The sequence below is a fragment of the Chenopodium album genome, chromosome 14 (assembly GCF_948465745.1).
Source record: "Chenopodium album chromosome 14, dcCheAlbu1.1, whole genome shotgun sequence".
NCBI classification, from domain to species: Eukaryota; Viridiplantae; Streptophyta; class Magnoliopsida; order Caryophyllales; family Amaranthaceae; genus Chenopodium; species Chenopodium album.
Genome location: NC_137847.1, coordinates 8,495,139 through 8,512,181, shown reverse-complemented (window position 1 = coordinate 8,512,181; position 17,043 = coordinate 8,495,139). Strand labels below are relative to the sequence as shown.

The following is a 17,043-nucleotide window of genomic DNA, read 5'->3' as shown; positions in this document are numbered from 1 at the left end:
AATATGAGTATATGACCATTGGTACCCTATTATATAATCCGTATCTTATATGATCTGGTAGGAGTATATAATATTAACTTTTTGTATTTTTTTCTTCTTTTTATGTATTGCTAGTAGTATATAAAAATAGAAGTATAAATGATTATGTATTCTAAAGACCGTACAAAAGACAAATGAAAAAAAATTCATAGGATGGAGTATAATAAGGTTACAATATGGATTGATCTAATTTTGGTTGAAATATGCTATAAATCTTAATCCACTTCTTACGTGTTTGGTTGAGTGAATTGCTATTCACTGAGTCACTGCACCTTTGTCAATGTCTTCCACCACAAGAGCGAGCTTTAGAAGAGAGAGGAGGAGACTTGGGTCATTGGGTGGTAGTGACGGTTTGTGGTGGTTGGGTGTTTAGGTGCTTAGTATGCAATACGTGTTGGTGGTTGAGTTTGGTGGTTTAGTCAAGGAAGACGAGTTCAAAGGGTTTCAAAATTGTAACCATTTAATGAAGGGTTTTTTGTCAGAACGTACCTAATACAACCTAAAATTTGTGAGAAACTAGCTAATAAAAAACATGTTGTAAGAAACTACCTTATAAAAGGTAGAATGTTGTAAGGTATTACCTTTGGCCAAATTTCCACTGTTAATCTAATTTTAAGGCGTTAACCTACCTTAAAACACCCCCGAAACCATCACAGAGGTTGCTTTTTAAGGTGGTAAGGTTATTTTTGGGGTGGTTAGAAGATATTCCGAGTTGGTGAGGGTGGTTTAATTTCGTGATTCGGGATTTTGATTTTTGGGGTTAGAGGTGGTGGTTTTGGGATTGGAGGGTGGTTTCGGCTTGGTGAAGGCAATTTCAAGTAGATTGTGTTGGTTATAGGGTGAAACGGTGGTTTTGGGGGTGTTTTGAGGTGGGTCAATGGTGGATTTCCGGCAGAGGTAGTATTTTACAACAATTAACATTTTGTTAGGTAGTTCCTTACAACATTTTACCTTTTATAAGGTAGTTATTTACAACATTTTTTTTATTAGGTAGTTTCTTACAAAATCTGGGCTTTATTAGGTAGTTTTTGACAAAAAGTCATTTAATGAAACTATGGTTAACTAATCTATGTAAATAAAATACTTTATAAAAATGGACTGTGATTAAAGCAAGCGTTACACACTAGCACTAAAAAAAAATTAGAAAATTTTGTCAGAAACCACCTTTTAAAAAAAATAAAATAAAATAATTGGTAAACCACCTTATATTTTTTTTTCTTTTTTATAAGAAACCACCTTAATTTAAAATTATATTTACGAGATCACACCATAGGCTGGATTCCAAGCATTATTGACCCTGTATTACGATATTGACCACCTCACGACTCACGTGAGGGTCACATGCTGCCACAAAACAACCTCCTTATGATTTTCCCCCCAATAAGCCTCTCTCTCCTCTGTCTTCCATAAAAATAAATAAAAATAAAAATAAAACCCTGATTTACTTCTTTCCATCTTCTTCTCCATTGTTTCCCTAGAAAATATATATGTGAAGAAGCTTTGCCATGGCAAGATCGTATAGAATGCTTCAATTCATGGGTTCTCGTTAAGCACTAAACACTTTTATGTGCTCACTTTTCAAATATACTACGTTTGTGCCTATGCAAAAGGTCTACGGAGAGGAAGAAATGGCATCATTGTTTTTCAAACACATTGTGAGGTATCGGGGGCTGCCAAAGAGCATAGTGAGCAATAGAGACCAAGTTCACAAGCATATTTTCGTTCGAGCTATTTCACATCATGGGTTCTGACTTCAATACGTCGTCCAGTCACCATACACAATCAGATGGGCAGACAGAGAGATTCAATGGATTTCTTGAAGAATACTTGCATCATTTCGTGAGTACTAACCAGAAAGATTGGGTGAAACTCCTGGATGTAGCCCAACTTTGTTTCAATGCTCAAAGAATTTCGACTTCCAACAAGAGCCCCTTTGAGCTGGTGATTGGTTAACAACCTCTTCTTTTTCACGCTATGGCGGACTTGGAGGGTGGAAGAAGCACCCAAGCTCGAAATTTTACTAGAGAGTGGAAGCATAATCCTAAAATTGCTAGAACCTACCAAAAAATGTGCAGAAAAGAATAAAAGACCAGTAAACACTACAAGAAAATTGTCTTTTCATAGCGATTATTTCGTAGCAATTGTACATTCGCTACAATGTGCACATATGTTTGTGAAATAGGTTAGGAATTTGTATCATTTTACAATCAACATAGTAAACCCATATGAAATCGATACAAAATACATATGAATATTTATTCACCTTTATTCTACACATTTATAAAATTATGGAAAAGCGTATCGTTTATAATCGTCACTAAAATCCAAAAATCTATACGAAAAGCCTTTTTAACACTAGATTTTAAAATTTTGTTTGACAAATAGAACATAAAATATGTCATAGCTTATTAGAAAAACATTTAATATTATAGCTTGAGGTTGCATGTTCGAATCTTTTTTTTTTCTTTTTTTTTTGTTGAGAATGAGTTCAACATTTGTAGCGATTATAATCACTACAATAATCATCAAGATTGAACGTAGTTTTGCGTATCGATTAATGAGGAGAGCTCCAGCGAAAGCGAAAAACACTACTAAAGGCTATGGCATGCAAGGCGGATATTGTATCCAATGACCATTCGTTGGGAATTTTTTTTGTAGCAATTACAATCAATACGAAATGTTAAAATAAACGCTACGAAAAGGTATTATTTTTCTTGTAGTGAAACTTCTCAGTTGGGGATATGGTGATGGTGAAGGTCACTACTAAAATTCGGTCAAATTATGAACTTTTTTTTTTTACGACCGTCATTAAAACGGTTGCAAAATATAAAATCTGCGACCGAATTTAATGCAGTTGTAATTTTGCAACCGTTTTTAAAGCGGTCGCAGATTTGAGACCGTTTTTGGGCTATTTAACGGTCGCAAAGGTATTTAATTTAAACATTTATTTAAAATAAAACACATGTGAAAAATAATTCTAAATAAAAATAATATTGTGGCCGCCAAAAATGCTCGCAAATTGCAACCATTACGACCGTTACAGAAACATTCACAATTTGCGACCGTTTAAAGCGGTCGCAATAGGGTTAATATTTATTTTTTAAAAAAAAGGTATCAAAGGAGTACAAACTAACCCTAGACCTAATTTTGTTGAACGCCGCTCCATATCTCCTCTTTCCTTTCTCTCTCTTCTTTTTCCTTTCTCCCTCCCGTTCTCTTTCCTCTCCTCCCTGTCTACTCCTCCTCCCGCCCTGATCTGCTCTCTTATTTTTCTTTTCTTTCTTTCCTCTTTTCCTACATTTCTGCCTCTCCTTTTCTCTTCCTCTTTCCTCTTCTCCCTCTCGTTCTCTTTCCTCTTCTCCCTCTCGTTCTTTTTCCTCTCCTCCCTCCAGTTCTCTGTCCTCTTTTGACCTACTTTTTGGAAAATTTTCGACAACTTCGGTGGTGTTGGTGAGTCCAGGAAATCTCCCACACGGTCCTAGTTCTCTTGGTTCGATGCTTAGGTGGTAAATTTAAGCAAGTTAATGGTTTTAAGGTCAAATTCGACCATGAAAATTCTAGATCTAGACTTTTTATGGTCGAATTTGGCCTTATTAACAAAATTCGAAGTCAATTCATGGTTTGAGGTATGTTTTCATGTTTTTTTTTGTTCAAATTTGGTTTGAATTTTGGTTGATTTTTATTCGAATTTTCATGTTTGAATGTTGATTTTTATACTTGATACTTGTTTTGTATGGCTTTGAAATCCGTTTTGATTTTTTTTTTTTGTTAATTTTGGGTTTAATTTTTGTTTTGATTTATGTTAATTTTAGGTTTGGTTTCGTTTTGAATTTGGGTTTGAATGTTTGATTTAATTAATTTCAATTTTGGGGTTGATATAGTGGCAGTTTTGTTGATTTAGTTTTGTGGGTTTTTTTTTTTGATAAATTCATGTGTTTGGTGGTGTTTTTAGGATGTGGGTTTAATTTTGATGGGTTTAATTTTTGTGGGTTAGTTTCTTTCGGAGATGCTGACCCAGAGCGAAGCAGAGATAACTAAGGTAGTTAGGGTTGGCGGTGGTGGTGGGTAGAGATTGTTTAGGGATGACGGTGGTGGTGGGTTAGGTGGTTTAAAGTGTAAAAGTATGCAGGATAGTGGAAAGTAGCTGCTGGTCGTGTTTGATTTTGATTTTTGTTTTTATTATTTTAAAACAATTAGCGACCGCCAATGGCCGTCGCAAATGTCCATATTTGGGACCGGTATGATAACGGTCGCAATCAATAATTTTTGCGACCATTTCAGTACTAGTCGTTGAAAATAAATAAAACGGTTGCAAATTTATTGCGACCGTCAACCCGTCGTAATTTTTCCTTTTTGCGACCAAGTGAATAACGACCACCCTATTACGACCGTTGACGGTCGCAATTATTTTCAATGACCGTTTTTGCTATTTTCAGCGACCATTCGAGACAGTCGCAAAAAGCAGCCTTTTTAGTGTTGGGTGCTACCAGAACAACTAAAATTCTTCAGAGGAAAGATCGTCGATTGATACAAAAATATGAAGGCTCCATTTGGAACACTAAACGGATTGGAAAGAATGCTTATAAGGTTGAACCGCCAACGTAGATGAATATACACCCTGTATTCCACATTAGTCGACTCAAACCTTATCGCTCTGATCAAGAAGACTACAACGCAACACTAGCACCCGTGCCAACATCAAAACCAGGACAAGAGCCACGACTTCAGTGGAGGATTGAATCTACTACCTCGATCTTTTCATTTTGTAGTATGTTTTGTATGTCGACGGCTTAAGTGGGGAGGATGTTAGAATCCACCTCTCTTCTTATGTATTTTCCTTCCTTTTACTTGTATTTTTGCTTATGTATTGTTTTCTAGGTGTTTCTGTAAGTTTTTCTAGGTTTTAAGTAGTATTATTGTGTTATTGTCAATATAGTGTTCAATAGATTTCCATTGTAAATGCTATTTAAAGCTCTATAGGGAGCGAGTGATCAATGAACTCAAAAGGCTCCTACTATCTTTGAATCTTGTTGTTTACCTCTTAATGTTAGTGCTTGAGGATCTCAATACGCCCCCTCTAGAGACCCTCCAAAAGATACACTTGTCGTCGAAACTGCTAGTGGACGCTTGAACTTGATCGGCCTTCACAAGCTGCGACCGACCCTTGCTCTAACTCTTGCTTCCCCAGTATCCAAGAGTGATTCCAAAGATGCCTTCTTAATTGTGTTTCTCAACGAAGTCAAATATTCGGACCGTGACACCTGGACTACAAAAAAAAAAGGAAACACTCAAGATTGTTCTAACTATCGAGGGATCAAGTTTATGAGCCACACTATAAAGTTGTAGGAAATGGTGATTGAACATAGGTTGAGATCACGCACAAGCATTTCAAATAACCAGTTTGGTTTTAGGCCTAAGAGATAGCAATCCATTTGATAAGACAAATGATGGAGTTTTACATGGTAAAGAGAAATGATCTCCATATTGTTGTTATTGATTGAGAAAAGGCATATGACAAAGCGCCTAGAGAGGTACCCTTGTGGGAAATGTTGAAGAAAGGTCTGCCAAGAAGGTATGTGGATCTAGTTAAGTTATGTATTAGGGTGTGTAACAACAAATGTGAGGAGACTGGGGACATGTAGTGGGTTAACAAAAGATTTTCTATTACAATTGAATTGCATCAAGAGTTTGTGTTAAGCCCTTTTCTTTTAATTTGCAACGGTTGTAGACGAAATAACCAAGCCAATTCAAGATGAGGTCCCATGGTGTATGTCATTTGCGGATGATATCGTTTTGGTGGGTGAAACTAAAGATGAGGTTAATGCCAAATTATTGAAGCAATAGAGGCAAAGGTTGGAATCAAGAAGATTTAAGCTAAGTCGGAGTAAAACTAAATATTTATTATGTCACTTTGGTACAAAGAGAGGAACAAGCAATGATGTAGTGAGTTCATACGGAAAGGATTTGAGCATGAGTGATCAGTGTTTTAAATATCTTGGGTTAATCTTCCAGAAGAATGGAGACACTAATCTAGACATGGCCCACAAGATTAAGTCGGGTGGCTTAAATGGAGAGCGGCTATGCGAGTGTTATGTGATTGAAGCATTCCTTTACAGTTGAAGGGGAGATTCTATAAGATTTCCATAAGATCAGACCGGTGTTGCTTTATGATATAAAATGTTGAATTTCTAAGGACCACATTAAGACGATAGAGGTTACAGAAATACACATGTTAAGATGGATGTGCGGGAAATTATTCGCAAGAAGAGGTAGAGGGATAAAAATGACTTGGATGGAAGGTGTTATAAAGAAATGAAACATATGGATTCGCATGAGGATGAGGTTTTTTATCGTAAGGGATAAAGGATGAAGATTTTTAATTATGGACTGTACGAAATAATAAATTTTGGTTTAGGTAGCCGACTTCATTTATGGGTTTAAGGAGACTTTAATTGATTGATTGATATACACCTCACTTCACTGAGTCGCACTAAGGCGCAAGCATAAGGAATTTTGAGATGTCTTGGTGCGCCTTAAACCTTTTTATATATTAATTAGTATGAATAAAACTTAATATAATTAGGGAAGAGGAACGACAAAAATGTATTCACAAGCATAAATCATCATATGTCTTGGTGCTCCAAATTTTGCTAATCTTAACTTATATTTGATTTTTTTTTTTTTTTTTTTACTTCAACTTTGATGATGGAAGCATCATCAACGATCAAATAAAACTCGTTGGCTTTCATAGCCAACTGAGCCTCTTGTAAGTCAAATAAATTTACAATTAGCTATAAGTAATACAAAAACTTAAATTTACAATATAACTCTGGGTTGGATTTTAATACACCAATTGTATAACCAGCAATCAGAAAACTACAACTAGAGAAAATCATTCAAGAACTACAATCAGTGAGAATCATTCAAAAAACTAATGATTTTCCAAGAGCTATACCCGAAAGATCGAAATATCTCTAACAGATACTCTGATCTGGGACGAATCAATACAGGAACACATAGTCTTACCTGCATATAAAAAATAAATAAATAAATAAAAAGGCAAATCTACCTTTTTTTATAGTTGAGTTCAATTAACATAAACAAATTATAATTAGTAATTTATAAATTAACAAATTACATGAAGCTACTCATAATTTTTAGGTTATTTTGTATTTTACCACCCATAAATAACTCATTTTTAAAAATTACCTCCATATAAATTATTTTAAAATACCACCAAATAATACAAAAAAATAGATTTCATCACCATTTATCACTTTCCGTTACAAAAATCGTTAAATCTAACGTTTAAAAAAACACGATTTTCGTTCTAAAAATAATGCATGTTATTTAGATGTTTTGGGGTCATTTTTGTCATTTAGATCAAATTTTAAGTCAAAATTTACAAAAAAAAAAAAGAGTTTGGAAAATCCTCGTTTTGCATAATAAATAATATCTCAATTTATGTGACACACAAAATGAGGAATTTTTTTTTAATAACTTGTTAATTTTGACATCAAATCGGATCCTTTGGCAAAAATGACCCCAAACTAAATTTTCTTTTTTTTTGGTGGTATTTTAAAATAAATTTTCTTTTGGGTGAAAATTTAAAAAAGTGGTTATGAATGGGTGGTAAAATACGAAATATTCTAGTTTTTATATTATCTTATTCATATTTTGAAAATTCAATATTAAATGTATTATTATTTTTTCATCTTTTTAATATTTGCAATAAGAAATTTTTCAAAATATTAGTGGAGTTAATTGAATCTATTATCTTAAACTTAAATCTGCCTAGAAAAAAAAATATTTAATTTTTGTAGCCTTCCTTTAATTTTCAACATCCTTTCAATGAGATTGTGGGTTTGGACCCGAAATAATGAAGTTTGTCTCTTTAATTGAGATAATTTGAAGGTTATTTAGGAGAACAAAGAAGAGAAAAAGGCTAATTGGAGGTAAACAAAATTAAAGGAAACCTACTTTGTGATAGCGTAGCACGTGACTTCTTACGTGAGGTGGTCAACGCCAGAAAACAGGGTCAATGCTCGAGATCCGGCCTAAGGTGTGATCTTGCAAAATAATTTTAAATTAAGATGCGCTCTAACAAAAAAAAAATCATAAGGTGGTTCCTCACATTAAAAAAAAAAAAAAAAAAAAAAAAAAAAAAAAAAAAAGTGTTTTAAAATATAGTTTACGAAGAATTATCCAAAAAAAATATCAACATATATTTTGACATTATCACACATTCTTTATACTTCGTCATACTCTCTTGCATAGAAGTAGATAAAACCACTTGAAATATAGTTCACTCCCGTCTTCCTACATGGTTATACTTAAAGTCAAAATTAATTCTCATCTACGTCATTTATCCATTATAGCTATTTCTACACAATAAAAAGTGTACATAGAATGCCACACATACTCATAGTTTTGGACTTTTAGTGAAGGACTTTTAGCATTACATGTATCAGGTGATGCGGTAATCACTATTAAGGGTCTCTTCGATCTTTCGAAACCTCATATTAATGCATAGAAAGTATTTGAAACTAGAAACGACATCACACAAATTAGTAGATCAAGGTTACACACTAAGGGCCTGTTTTGATTTACTGAACTGAGATGAACTGAACTAGCTGAATTGAACTAAAGTGAACTGAGATGAATTGAACTAGCTGAATTGAATTGAACTGAGCTGAGCTAAGCTAAACTGAACCGAACTAAGTTGAACTGAATTATTTATGAGAGAAGGAAATTAGGAACTAAACTGAACTGAAATTAAGCTGAAGAGAACAGACCCTAAGTACATTCGACGTGGTAGCAAGACATGTGTGTCGGAGTGCATGTATGGACGTATGGTGCGTGGATTAGCAAGTTAGAAATATGTAAATCTTTACATATCCATTGATGCAAGATCAAGATTGAAGTATCCAACCGACTAACCCTACCAAAAGGGTATTACGGCAACTTAGGGCTTGTTTGGTTCACCTTATTTTTGCTTATCTGATCTGGTCTGATCTGAATGTTAAATTTGACCAAACTTTGACCTTAAATATACGATAATATATTCGGAAAAAAATATATCAAGTGGGGTCTTATTAGATTCGTAATAATGTGTATTTTATTAATATGTGTATTTTATAATTTTTTTTCATTACGAAATTAAAGATATTTAGCGATAAAAAACTATACATAAAATGATGATCTGATCTGAACTTATTTTTCTGATCTGAACTTATTTATTCTTATCTGATCTGATCTGAATTTATTTTTCTGAAATAAGTAAAAATTAGTTAAACTAAACAAGGTCAGTCTTCTTCACAGCTTGTATTGCCATAGTAGGAGACATTGTAAGTAAGTCGCTGTGGTACACTACAAATAAGATACATGAGACACTAGAAAGAATGCAAGATGTCCAAAATTTTGGTTGATTACTTAGCATTGCATTCGAATCCAATGGTTGTTCTTCTTGGGGCAGATGATGCTACCAGTCCAAACCTTTAGATAAATTATTGGGGTAGGATACCTTTCTATGAAGCAGATTTTGGTTGGGGTTGTCCAACATTTTTCGGAAATGGTGGTGTTTAACACTAAAGGCTCGCATTCTAGATTCCAACGACGCATGGAGATGGTAGTTTACGTTAGGCATTAAACTGCACAAGATTCACATGCCTCTGAGAAATAGTCGTACGACTCCAAAGTACACCCAACATATAAGCTTTTAGGCTTATTTTTCATAATCAGTTCAATTCAACTTAAATCAGTTTTAATTCTATCTTAATATATTTACTATTATAATTATATTATTACTCTATTCAGTCCAAAAGAACAAAACTCTATTCAGTTGCCCCTGGATGGGTTTCTTTAATAATTACGTAACACATTAGGGAGCAATTTAATTTGTAATTGAAATGTTTGAGTATAGTATTTTTTAACTCCTAGGCTGTATTAATTCCTAAAAATAACATGGGTTAACTTGATCAATGCCCCTAGACAGAGGTAAGGAAAACAGTTAAGAAATTACTTGTAATACAGTGCTAGAAAAATATGCATTTTGGACAGTGAGGCAATGAATCTCACACGTTTAAAAATCCACCTCTAAGATGCAGCTTCAAGTTTCATACAAAAGATTGCACAATAAGATTGTCGAGGAAAAACCCAAGGCTCGCATTACCTTGACTGCCAAATAGAGACAGCAGAGAAGGAAGCAAACTAGTGCAAAGCTACCAAGCATCTAAACCATTTTCATCAACTTGCACAGAAGCTCTTTGCAATAATAACCCCTTTAAGTTTGAAACATCAACAATTATCTGATGCTACAGTAAATATAAAAGGCTAAGAGTTCTACCAACGGCTACTGCAATTTCAGGTTAGGAGGTTGAGGACATCTTTCGCATCAGCAGTACTAGCACACTTGGCAAACTATGCCAGCCCACCTAGTTAAACAAATCCAAATCAATCACGCTCACTAATGGCCGTCAAGTGCTCATCAATCTCCTCGGTTGCAAGCGACCTGAAAACTGGATTCCCAACTTGAACAACTCCCACCTGGAAACAATTGGCAACTCATGCTGTTATGATTATAACCCTAGTAAAATCATATTTTTTTTTTTTAAATAAAACAGATTAGCATATTTCATGAGCTGATTTCGCATCAGAAGTTCCCAATGCAATAAGTTTCTGCAATGAAATTTCGAATTTTTGTTTCCCAAAGGGCACCCATGAAGACAGTTTACAAGTCTACTAGTTAACCAAGTCCAACATTGATTCCAAGATAACAAACTCAATAAATACAAAGCAAACTTCATAAGATGTACCTCGATCTCAGTGGCCTTAAAATCCTCTTGCAGAACAGACTGAAGAGCAGAGATTGCCGTCTGCAAGCAAGAAAAACACACAACTTTCAGTCACACTAAGGCATATCTACAAATAAAAATTTAGTAATGAGTAATGGCTGATCACAGACGTTAACAGCGCCAAATGGTGATTGGTGACAAATACCTTTTGTAGGTAAATTTTCATAAACATAAATTACCATTTTTACAAGTACATATGTATACAGGACAGATTAAAGCTTTTCACCAACTTCACAATTTAACTCGGGAATTTCCCAGCACATGGCATGAAGCAGTAAGATTGCAATGGCACAACACCCTCTTATAAATAAGAATTTACAAAACAAAGCAATAACATAACACTAACAACTGTTAGTTGAAATAAATATTTTCTTAGCCCCAATGCAAAGACATATTTTACACAAAATCTGCAAGTAAAAGAAGTGGATCCTCCAAACAATTCATCAGTATAGCACTGCTAATTTCACATTTGACAATCACTTCCCCCCTTCCATATTTCCCTTCACTAGAATGTAAGAAAGAGAAGACGCATATTGTTGCAGCAATTGATGATACAAAAGAAAAGCAAGCTAGATTGCATACCTGCACAGTTTCCTCATAGGAGAAAGCAGGATCATTTTTCATTTTTTTCTCCAAAAAATTAATGGCTTCTTGATCTTTAGCTCCAGCACTTGTGGCCTATAATAAACAAGCATATAATCAAAATTGTTTCCAAACTTTTGCAGTATTGCTACAATAAAACTGACATAAGTTATACCTGGCTAATTTCTACAAAAAAAAACAACGTGCAAGTTTAGACACAATTCACAAAATCATCCCTAACTTGGAATAAAAAACCAACCAACATAGATTCGCTACCCTCAAGTCTTTAATTGTATTCTCATACCCACCAATTACCACTAATCAAATAATTAGCTACTAAATAACCACAAAATGGCTACAAACCCTATATTGGAATCTAATCTAATTTACCTTGATTAAAATCCTAAAGAGCCTCATTTTATCTATCAAGTAATCATGTTGATCAAACTAGAAACATTACTCTTTAATTTAGGCTGCAATCACCATCTTCAACCACCAAAAGTCCAAATCAAACACAATGACCACCCAAGTGAACACAAAATCTGAAGAACAATACATAACACAACCTGATCTCAGTCTCTCTCTCTATCATATAGCAGATAGAAATGATGGTGTGCACCTATGACCACCAAGAAGGACAGCTATTGATCACTCAAACCAGTCACTACTTTCCTTTCTATGAGAACAATTAGTATTTACTCCTTCCGTTTCATATTAATTGTAACAGTAAGCATTGCACAAAGTTTTAGGAAAATTAAAGGGTTTGGACCAAAGTGTGAATTTTATAACATAAAATTAGGTTTTCTTTAAGGAAATATGAAGTATAGTTAGCACCATAGTGGGGGTATATTTAATTAATAGTGAGAATTTTTTTCTAAAAAATGTGTAAGTGGAGTTGGTGGGAAAGAAAAATAATAAAATAGTAATGGTTCATTATCAAATAAGGTAATGTTGCAAGTTCAGAAGCAGATGAAAAAGGAAATTGTCAGAATTAATTTGAAACAGAGAAAGTAGGCTTAAAGAGAGATAAATTGTAAATCGAGAACAATTGTTTAAGAGTAATTCACAAAATGTTGATCAATTGAATGAAAGAAATTAAGAGAAAGGGGAGGATAGAAAAACTTAGATTGTTACTAAATGGTGTATATATTTCTCTTTTTTTGAAATCATGATTCTGAATCAAGTCAAAACTGCAAAATCATACAAGTACCAGACTTCAATAAAGGGATTTACGGTTGAAGAAGGGATTTTAATTAAAGACTTGGTGATTGATGGTGAAAGGTGGCTTTGAGAAATCAAATGAGGACTTAAGGCCTTAAGGGTGGTAATGAGAATAATCCCAACAACAAAAGGTAGTTATTGTAAGAATCCTGCATGAAGTAGAAACTTGAAAGTAGACATTTTGATGTATGAAAATCACAACAGGTTTAAGGGGCCTTCAATTGAATGCAACATAAAGATTCTAGCCTTTTTTCAACCTTACTTATAAGTTTATTTTAACTTAAGCTAAGCAGCTCGAGTTAACACTAACACCAAGCAATGACCACTACATATGAGCTCTATTCTAAGTTGTCATGACTCACCTGTAGATATTAAAAATCTCTATATGAGAGGAGCATATCGTAGATTAATTTATCCAAAAACTCAAAAAGAATACCTTGTGACCATAAAAGTGTCCAGCGGGATCACATTTAAATAGTTGAGGCCCATTCTCTTCATCAATTCCAATAACAATAGCCACTACATGTATAGGAAAATAAAAAGGCATTTAGGAAAGGCCAAATGTAAAATCACAAAATAAAGCTCAGAGGAAAAAGATTTATTATGAGAAGCAGAAGCAAACTTGGCACACACCTACTCCAAGAGGTCTCATGTAGGCATGCTGGGTATATACTTGAGACTTATCTGCAATCCTATACACAAACAACAAATGAGTTATAACCTAGGAAGCTCGGACTTGGGTACGGGTGTCGGACTCGGGTATGGGTCCAAGTGTCAGACTCGGAATATTATAAAATTAAGGATCCGCGGACACGTTTTAAAAGAGTCCATATTTTAAATTTGGACTCAGGGACACGGCAATTTAAAAAATATTAGAGTTGAAGGTAAGTAAAAATAGGTCAAAGTAGAAGTTTAGAGTAGTACTTATTGTTCAGCTTTTAAAAAAAATATAAAAGTAGTACTGTAAAAAAGAAAAGAAAGAAACAGTAAATAAGATTATAAATCACGTGAGTTTTCCACCCACCTCCACATTCACTATTTCAATTTTCAAGACTGCCTACCCCACCCACGTTAAAAAAAAATATAAAAGAAAACAGAAATTGCAGTTGAAGTTGAATGGTCGAGAACTCGAGACTCAAAGAACCAGTTTTCAGTCGCCGGCAAAGAAATCCAGCAACTTCTGGGTGTCAAACTGCTCGTTTTTCACTTTCGATCAAAAACCCTAAGGTTAGGCTCTTGGTTTGGTGAATCTGTCCTCCTATTTTAGATCTAGGGTTCACAATTGGCGAGTCCACTTTTTCACGCAAGGGTCCGACCCAGATTTCGTGTCCGCACCCGGGTCGCGTCGTGTCGACACGGGTACGGCTGGGTGTTTGGCCGAGTCCGAGCTTCGCAGGTTATAACATCAAAATCACATGCCAAAAGTTGAATAGTCAAAAAAAATTATTGTGTCCCCTGAAAATAACAATTAACCAAAACAGGAGGAGGTGGGGGGATTTAACATCAACAGAACACGTATATTAATTCATTACTGTACTTAGTTGCATGGCTCAATAAATCAAGGAAAGTAAAGCATCTTGCTTGAACGCAGGCGCGCGAGCACAAGGGGGTAAATAAATTTTTCCTATTTCTTTGAAAAATAGATAAATAATTATTTTTTATTTATTTTTAAAAATCACATTTCTAGCAAAGTTAAAAATCAAAAAAAGGAAAAAAATATCAACAATAAAAATCCTAAAAATATGTAAAGTTTATCAAAAATCAAGCCCTCAGATCTTATTGAACTTGTTCAAACTGGTCTTATGTTTACACATTTCACTAAAGCCAGTCCCTTCCAGAGCAGCAGCAATACTGACAAGATGACAATGCCAATAATAATAATAATAATAATAATAATAACAACAACAACAACAATAACAATAATAATACTCCGTAATAATAATTGTAATGAGAAGAAGACGAAGACGACAATGAAGAAGGCGGTAATTGTGGTGGAGGTGGTGGTAGTTTACATTGCCAAATTGCCAAGAACCAAAGCTGCAGCTCATGAAAAGGAGGCTTATATGAAATCAAAAAAAGCATATAAATTTTCCATCATTGGGCTTTTTCAAAAATTTTAACAAATTCAGAAAGTCATTAACCAAAAGCAACGACCCGGCGACCCACCCCCTCCCCCCCACCGGAAGGGAAAAAAAAAACCTCTTTTATTGAAAGATAGAAAGAGAGCATGATGTTTATTGAAGATTGAAAACAGAGTTTCAATAAATAAAAAAAAATTAGACTATTAGGTAATTCTTGAGGATGTAGCAACAATATTTTGATTATAATACACAAATTTCAAATAAAGATGCTAATAGACAAGGAAAACATATCCAGCACCCACCATTAGTCATTGGACATGAAGCAGAACAAATGCATCATGTAACCACATTTTTAATTATGTTCAATATAAGGTTGAATAATTTCTCATTTCAGTGATTCTGTGCAACATGTAGAACAACTGGGGGACAAGTGAACAGAACCAGGGTCTAAAAAAAGATAATGCACCTCAGCTAACAAAGTACAGTGCTATAATCTTGAAAATATAGTTTACCCAAGTAACCAATGAAACCAGAAACCTCCAACTTTCTATTCAAAGCCTCTTTTATAAGTATGTTCAGTCTTGTAGACTACTTTCATATTAATTACAAGTCTTAACAGCAAACACAATACAAAGGCAACCTATAAATTTCAACAAGAATTTCTCACCTAATGAAAAATCGATCATCCATATCCAAGAGAAATTAGGAAATAAAAAATACATACCATCTAGCCAATGAATCCACTGGCATTTCGTATCCATATTTATGACGAAACTCAGCTGCTTCATTCCTTGCTTGTTGAACCAAATTCCTAGAATCAGCTGATCAAAGAAGCCACCTCATTAATGGTATGAAGCTTTTGAAACAATCGATTCATGAAATCTAATATTGTCAGATCAATAATTCCCTCAACCAATTCCATTGAGCAATCAACTTAAATTATAAATACTCTATAGTACAAACAATATTACACACATAATCCACAATAGCTTCTCTACTCACTCATCGAAAACAAAGCTCGTATAACAATGACCATGACTAACCCATCACAACAACATCATCCAAGAACTCAAACCGAGAACAATTCCAGACTTTTAAAACATTTCAATTAAAAACTCATCACTTATAAACTATCTTCAATCCATTAGTAACACTACGAGTTCAAGTTAACATGACTCAAGCCTTCAAATTCTACTTACATATTGTCATCATGATTTCATCGACTTACTTTCATGATTAATACTAATTTACAACTTCCTTTGGAACAAATTCTCATAATCAAAATAACACACCTCAAAATCATCAAAAACATCAAATCACCCACCTGTCATTCCAGTGGCAAGCAACCCTATAAACTTGGTGATTTTGAAAAGGTGTGAAACACTAGTTTGATCCAAAAGCTTGTCCTGTAATCCAAACATCAACCAAAAACAATCAGAAAAAACCCCCAAAACATCAAAATTTAATGGGATGAAAAAAAAAAAAGTTAAATTACTAACAGGAACTTTCTTCTGGGTGACGACACAAACTGAATCTTTCCCACGAACAGCAATCGATGTAATTCCACCAGATTTCACTGCCTTAAATGCATATTCTGACACAAAAATTAAACCCCACAAAAATGTGAAAAAGGGGGAAAATAAAAATTGCGAAAAACCCTAGATAATGATCGAAATATGAAAAAAAAAAAAAAAAAAAATGAATCAAAATGATAGATCTTGAGGATGAAATTGAGCATACCAACTTGGAAGAGACGACCTTCAGGAGAGAAGATCGTAATGTGTCGATCATAGCCTGCTCCGCTGCCTCTACTCATGCTTGTTTGTTGTTGCTCTGCTGAATCAAGTGTGAATTTAGGAGAGAGAAAATAGGGAGAGTGAGTTTGGGAAATGGGCAAAATAATTTTGGGGTTTAAAGTGGGGAAGTAGTAGCGCTTTTGGTGCCTTTTTGCGCAAGCCAGCCTCGTCTTTGCTTTTATGCCGTTGCTAATTACCGATACCACCCTCGTGATTTTAGTACATTGACGACAATAGAGGTGGTAAATGAGTTGTTTGGTTGAGTGTTTTTAGTGAGTAATGATTATTGTGTAATTGCTTATATTGTATTTAATTGTGCGTCAAAAAAAAATAAAAACATTGGATTTAATTGAAGTCGTGGTTTAATAAAACCAATCAATATTTGATTTTTGCTTATATTAGTCGTGTTAATTCAAGTATTAGGGTCGGATCAATTGGATTGATTGTGAATTAGGGCAATTTCTTTGTCAC

General features: G+C 34.2%; 1 protein-coding gene across 1 annotated transcript; it reads right to left on the bottom strand.

The window, feature by feature from the left end:
* Positions 1–10,036: 10,036 nt before the first annotated feature.
* LOC145580021 (proteasome subunit alpha type-6) lies at positions 10,037–16,695 on the bottom strand. Its single transcript, XM_081637337.1, has 9 exons — positions 16,517–16,695; positions 16,276–16,370; positions 16,101–16,182; positions 15,501–15,597; positions 13,329–13,387; positions 13,132–13,214; positions 11,475–11,570; positions 10,854–10,913; positions 10,037–10,584 (listed from the first exon to the last, which is right to left on the bottom strand). The coding sequence occupies exons 1-9, from the start codon at positions 16,590–16,592 to the stop codon at positions 10,492–10,494; spliced, it is 741 nt and encodes a 246-aa protein (XP_081493463.1). The 5' UTR covers positions 16,593–16,695; the 3' UTR covers positions 10,037–10,491.
* Positions 16,696–17,043: the final 348 nt, after the last annotated feature.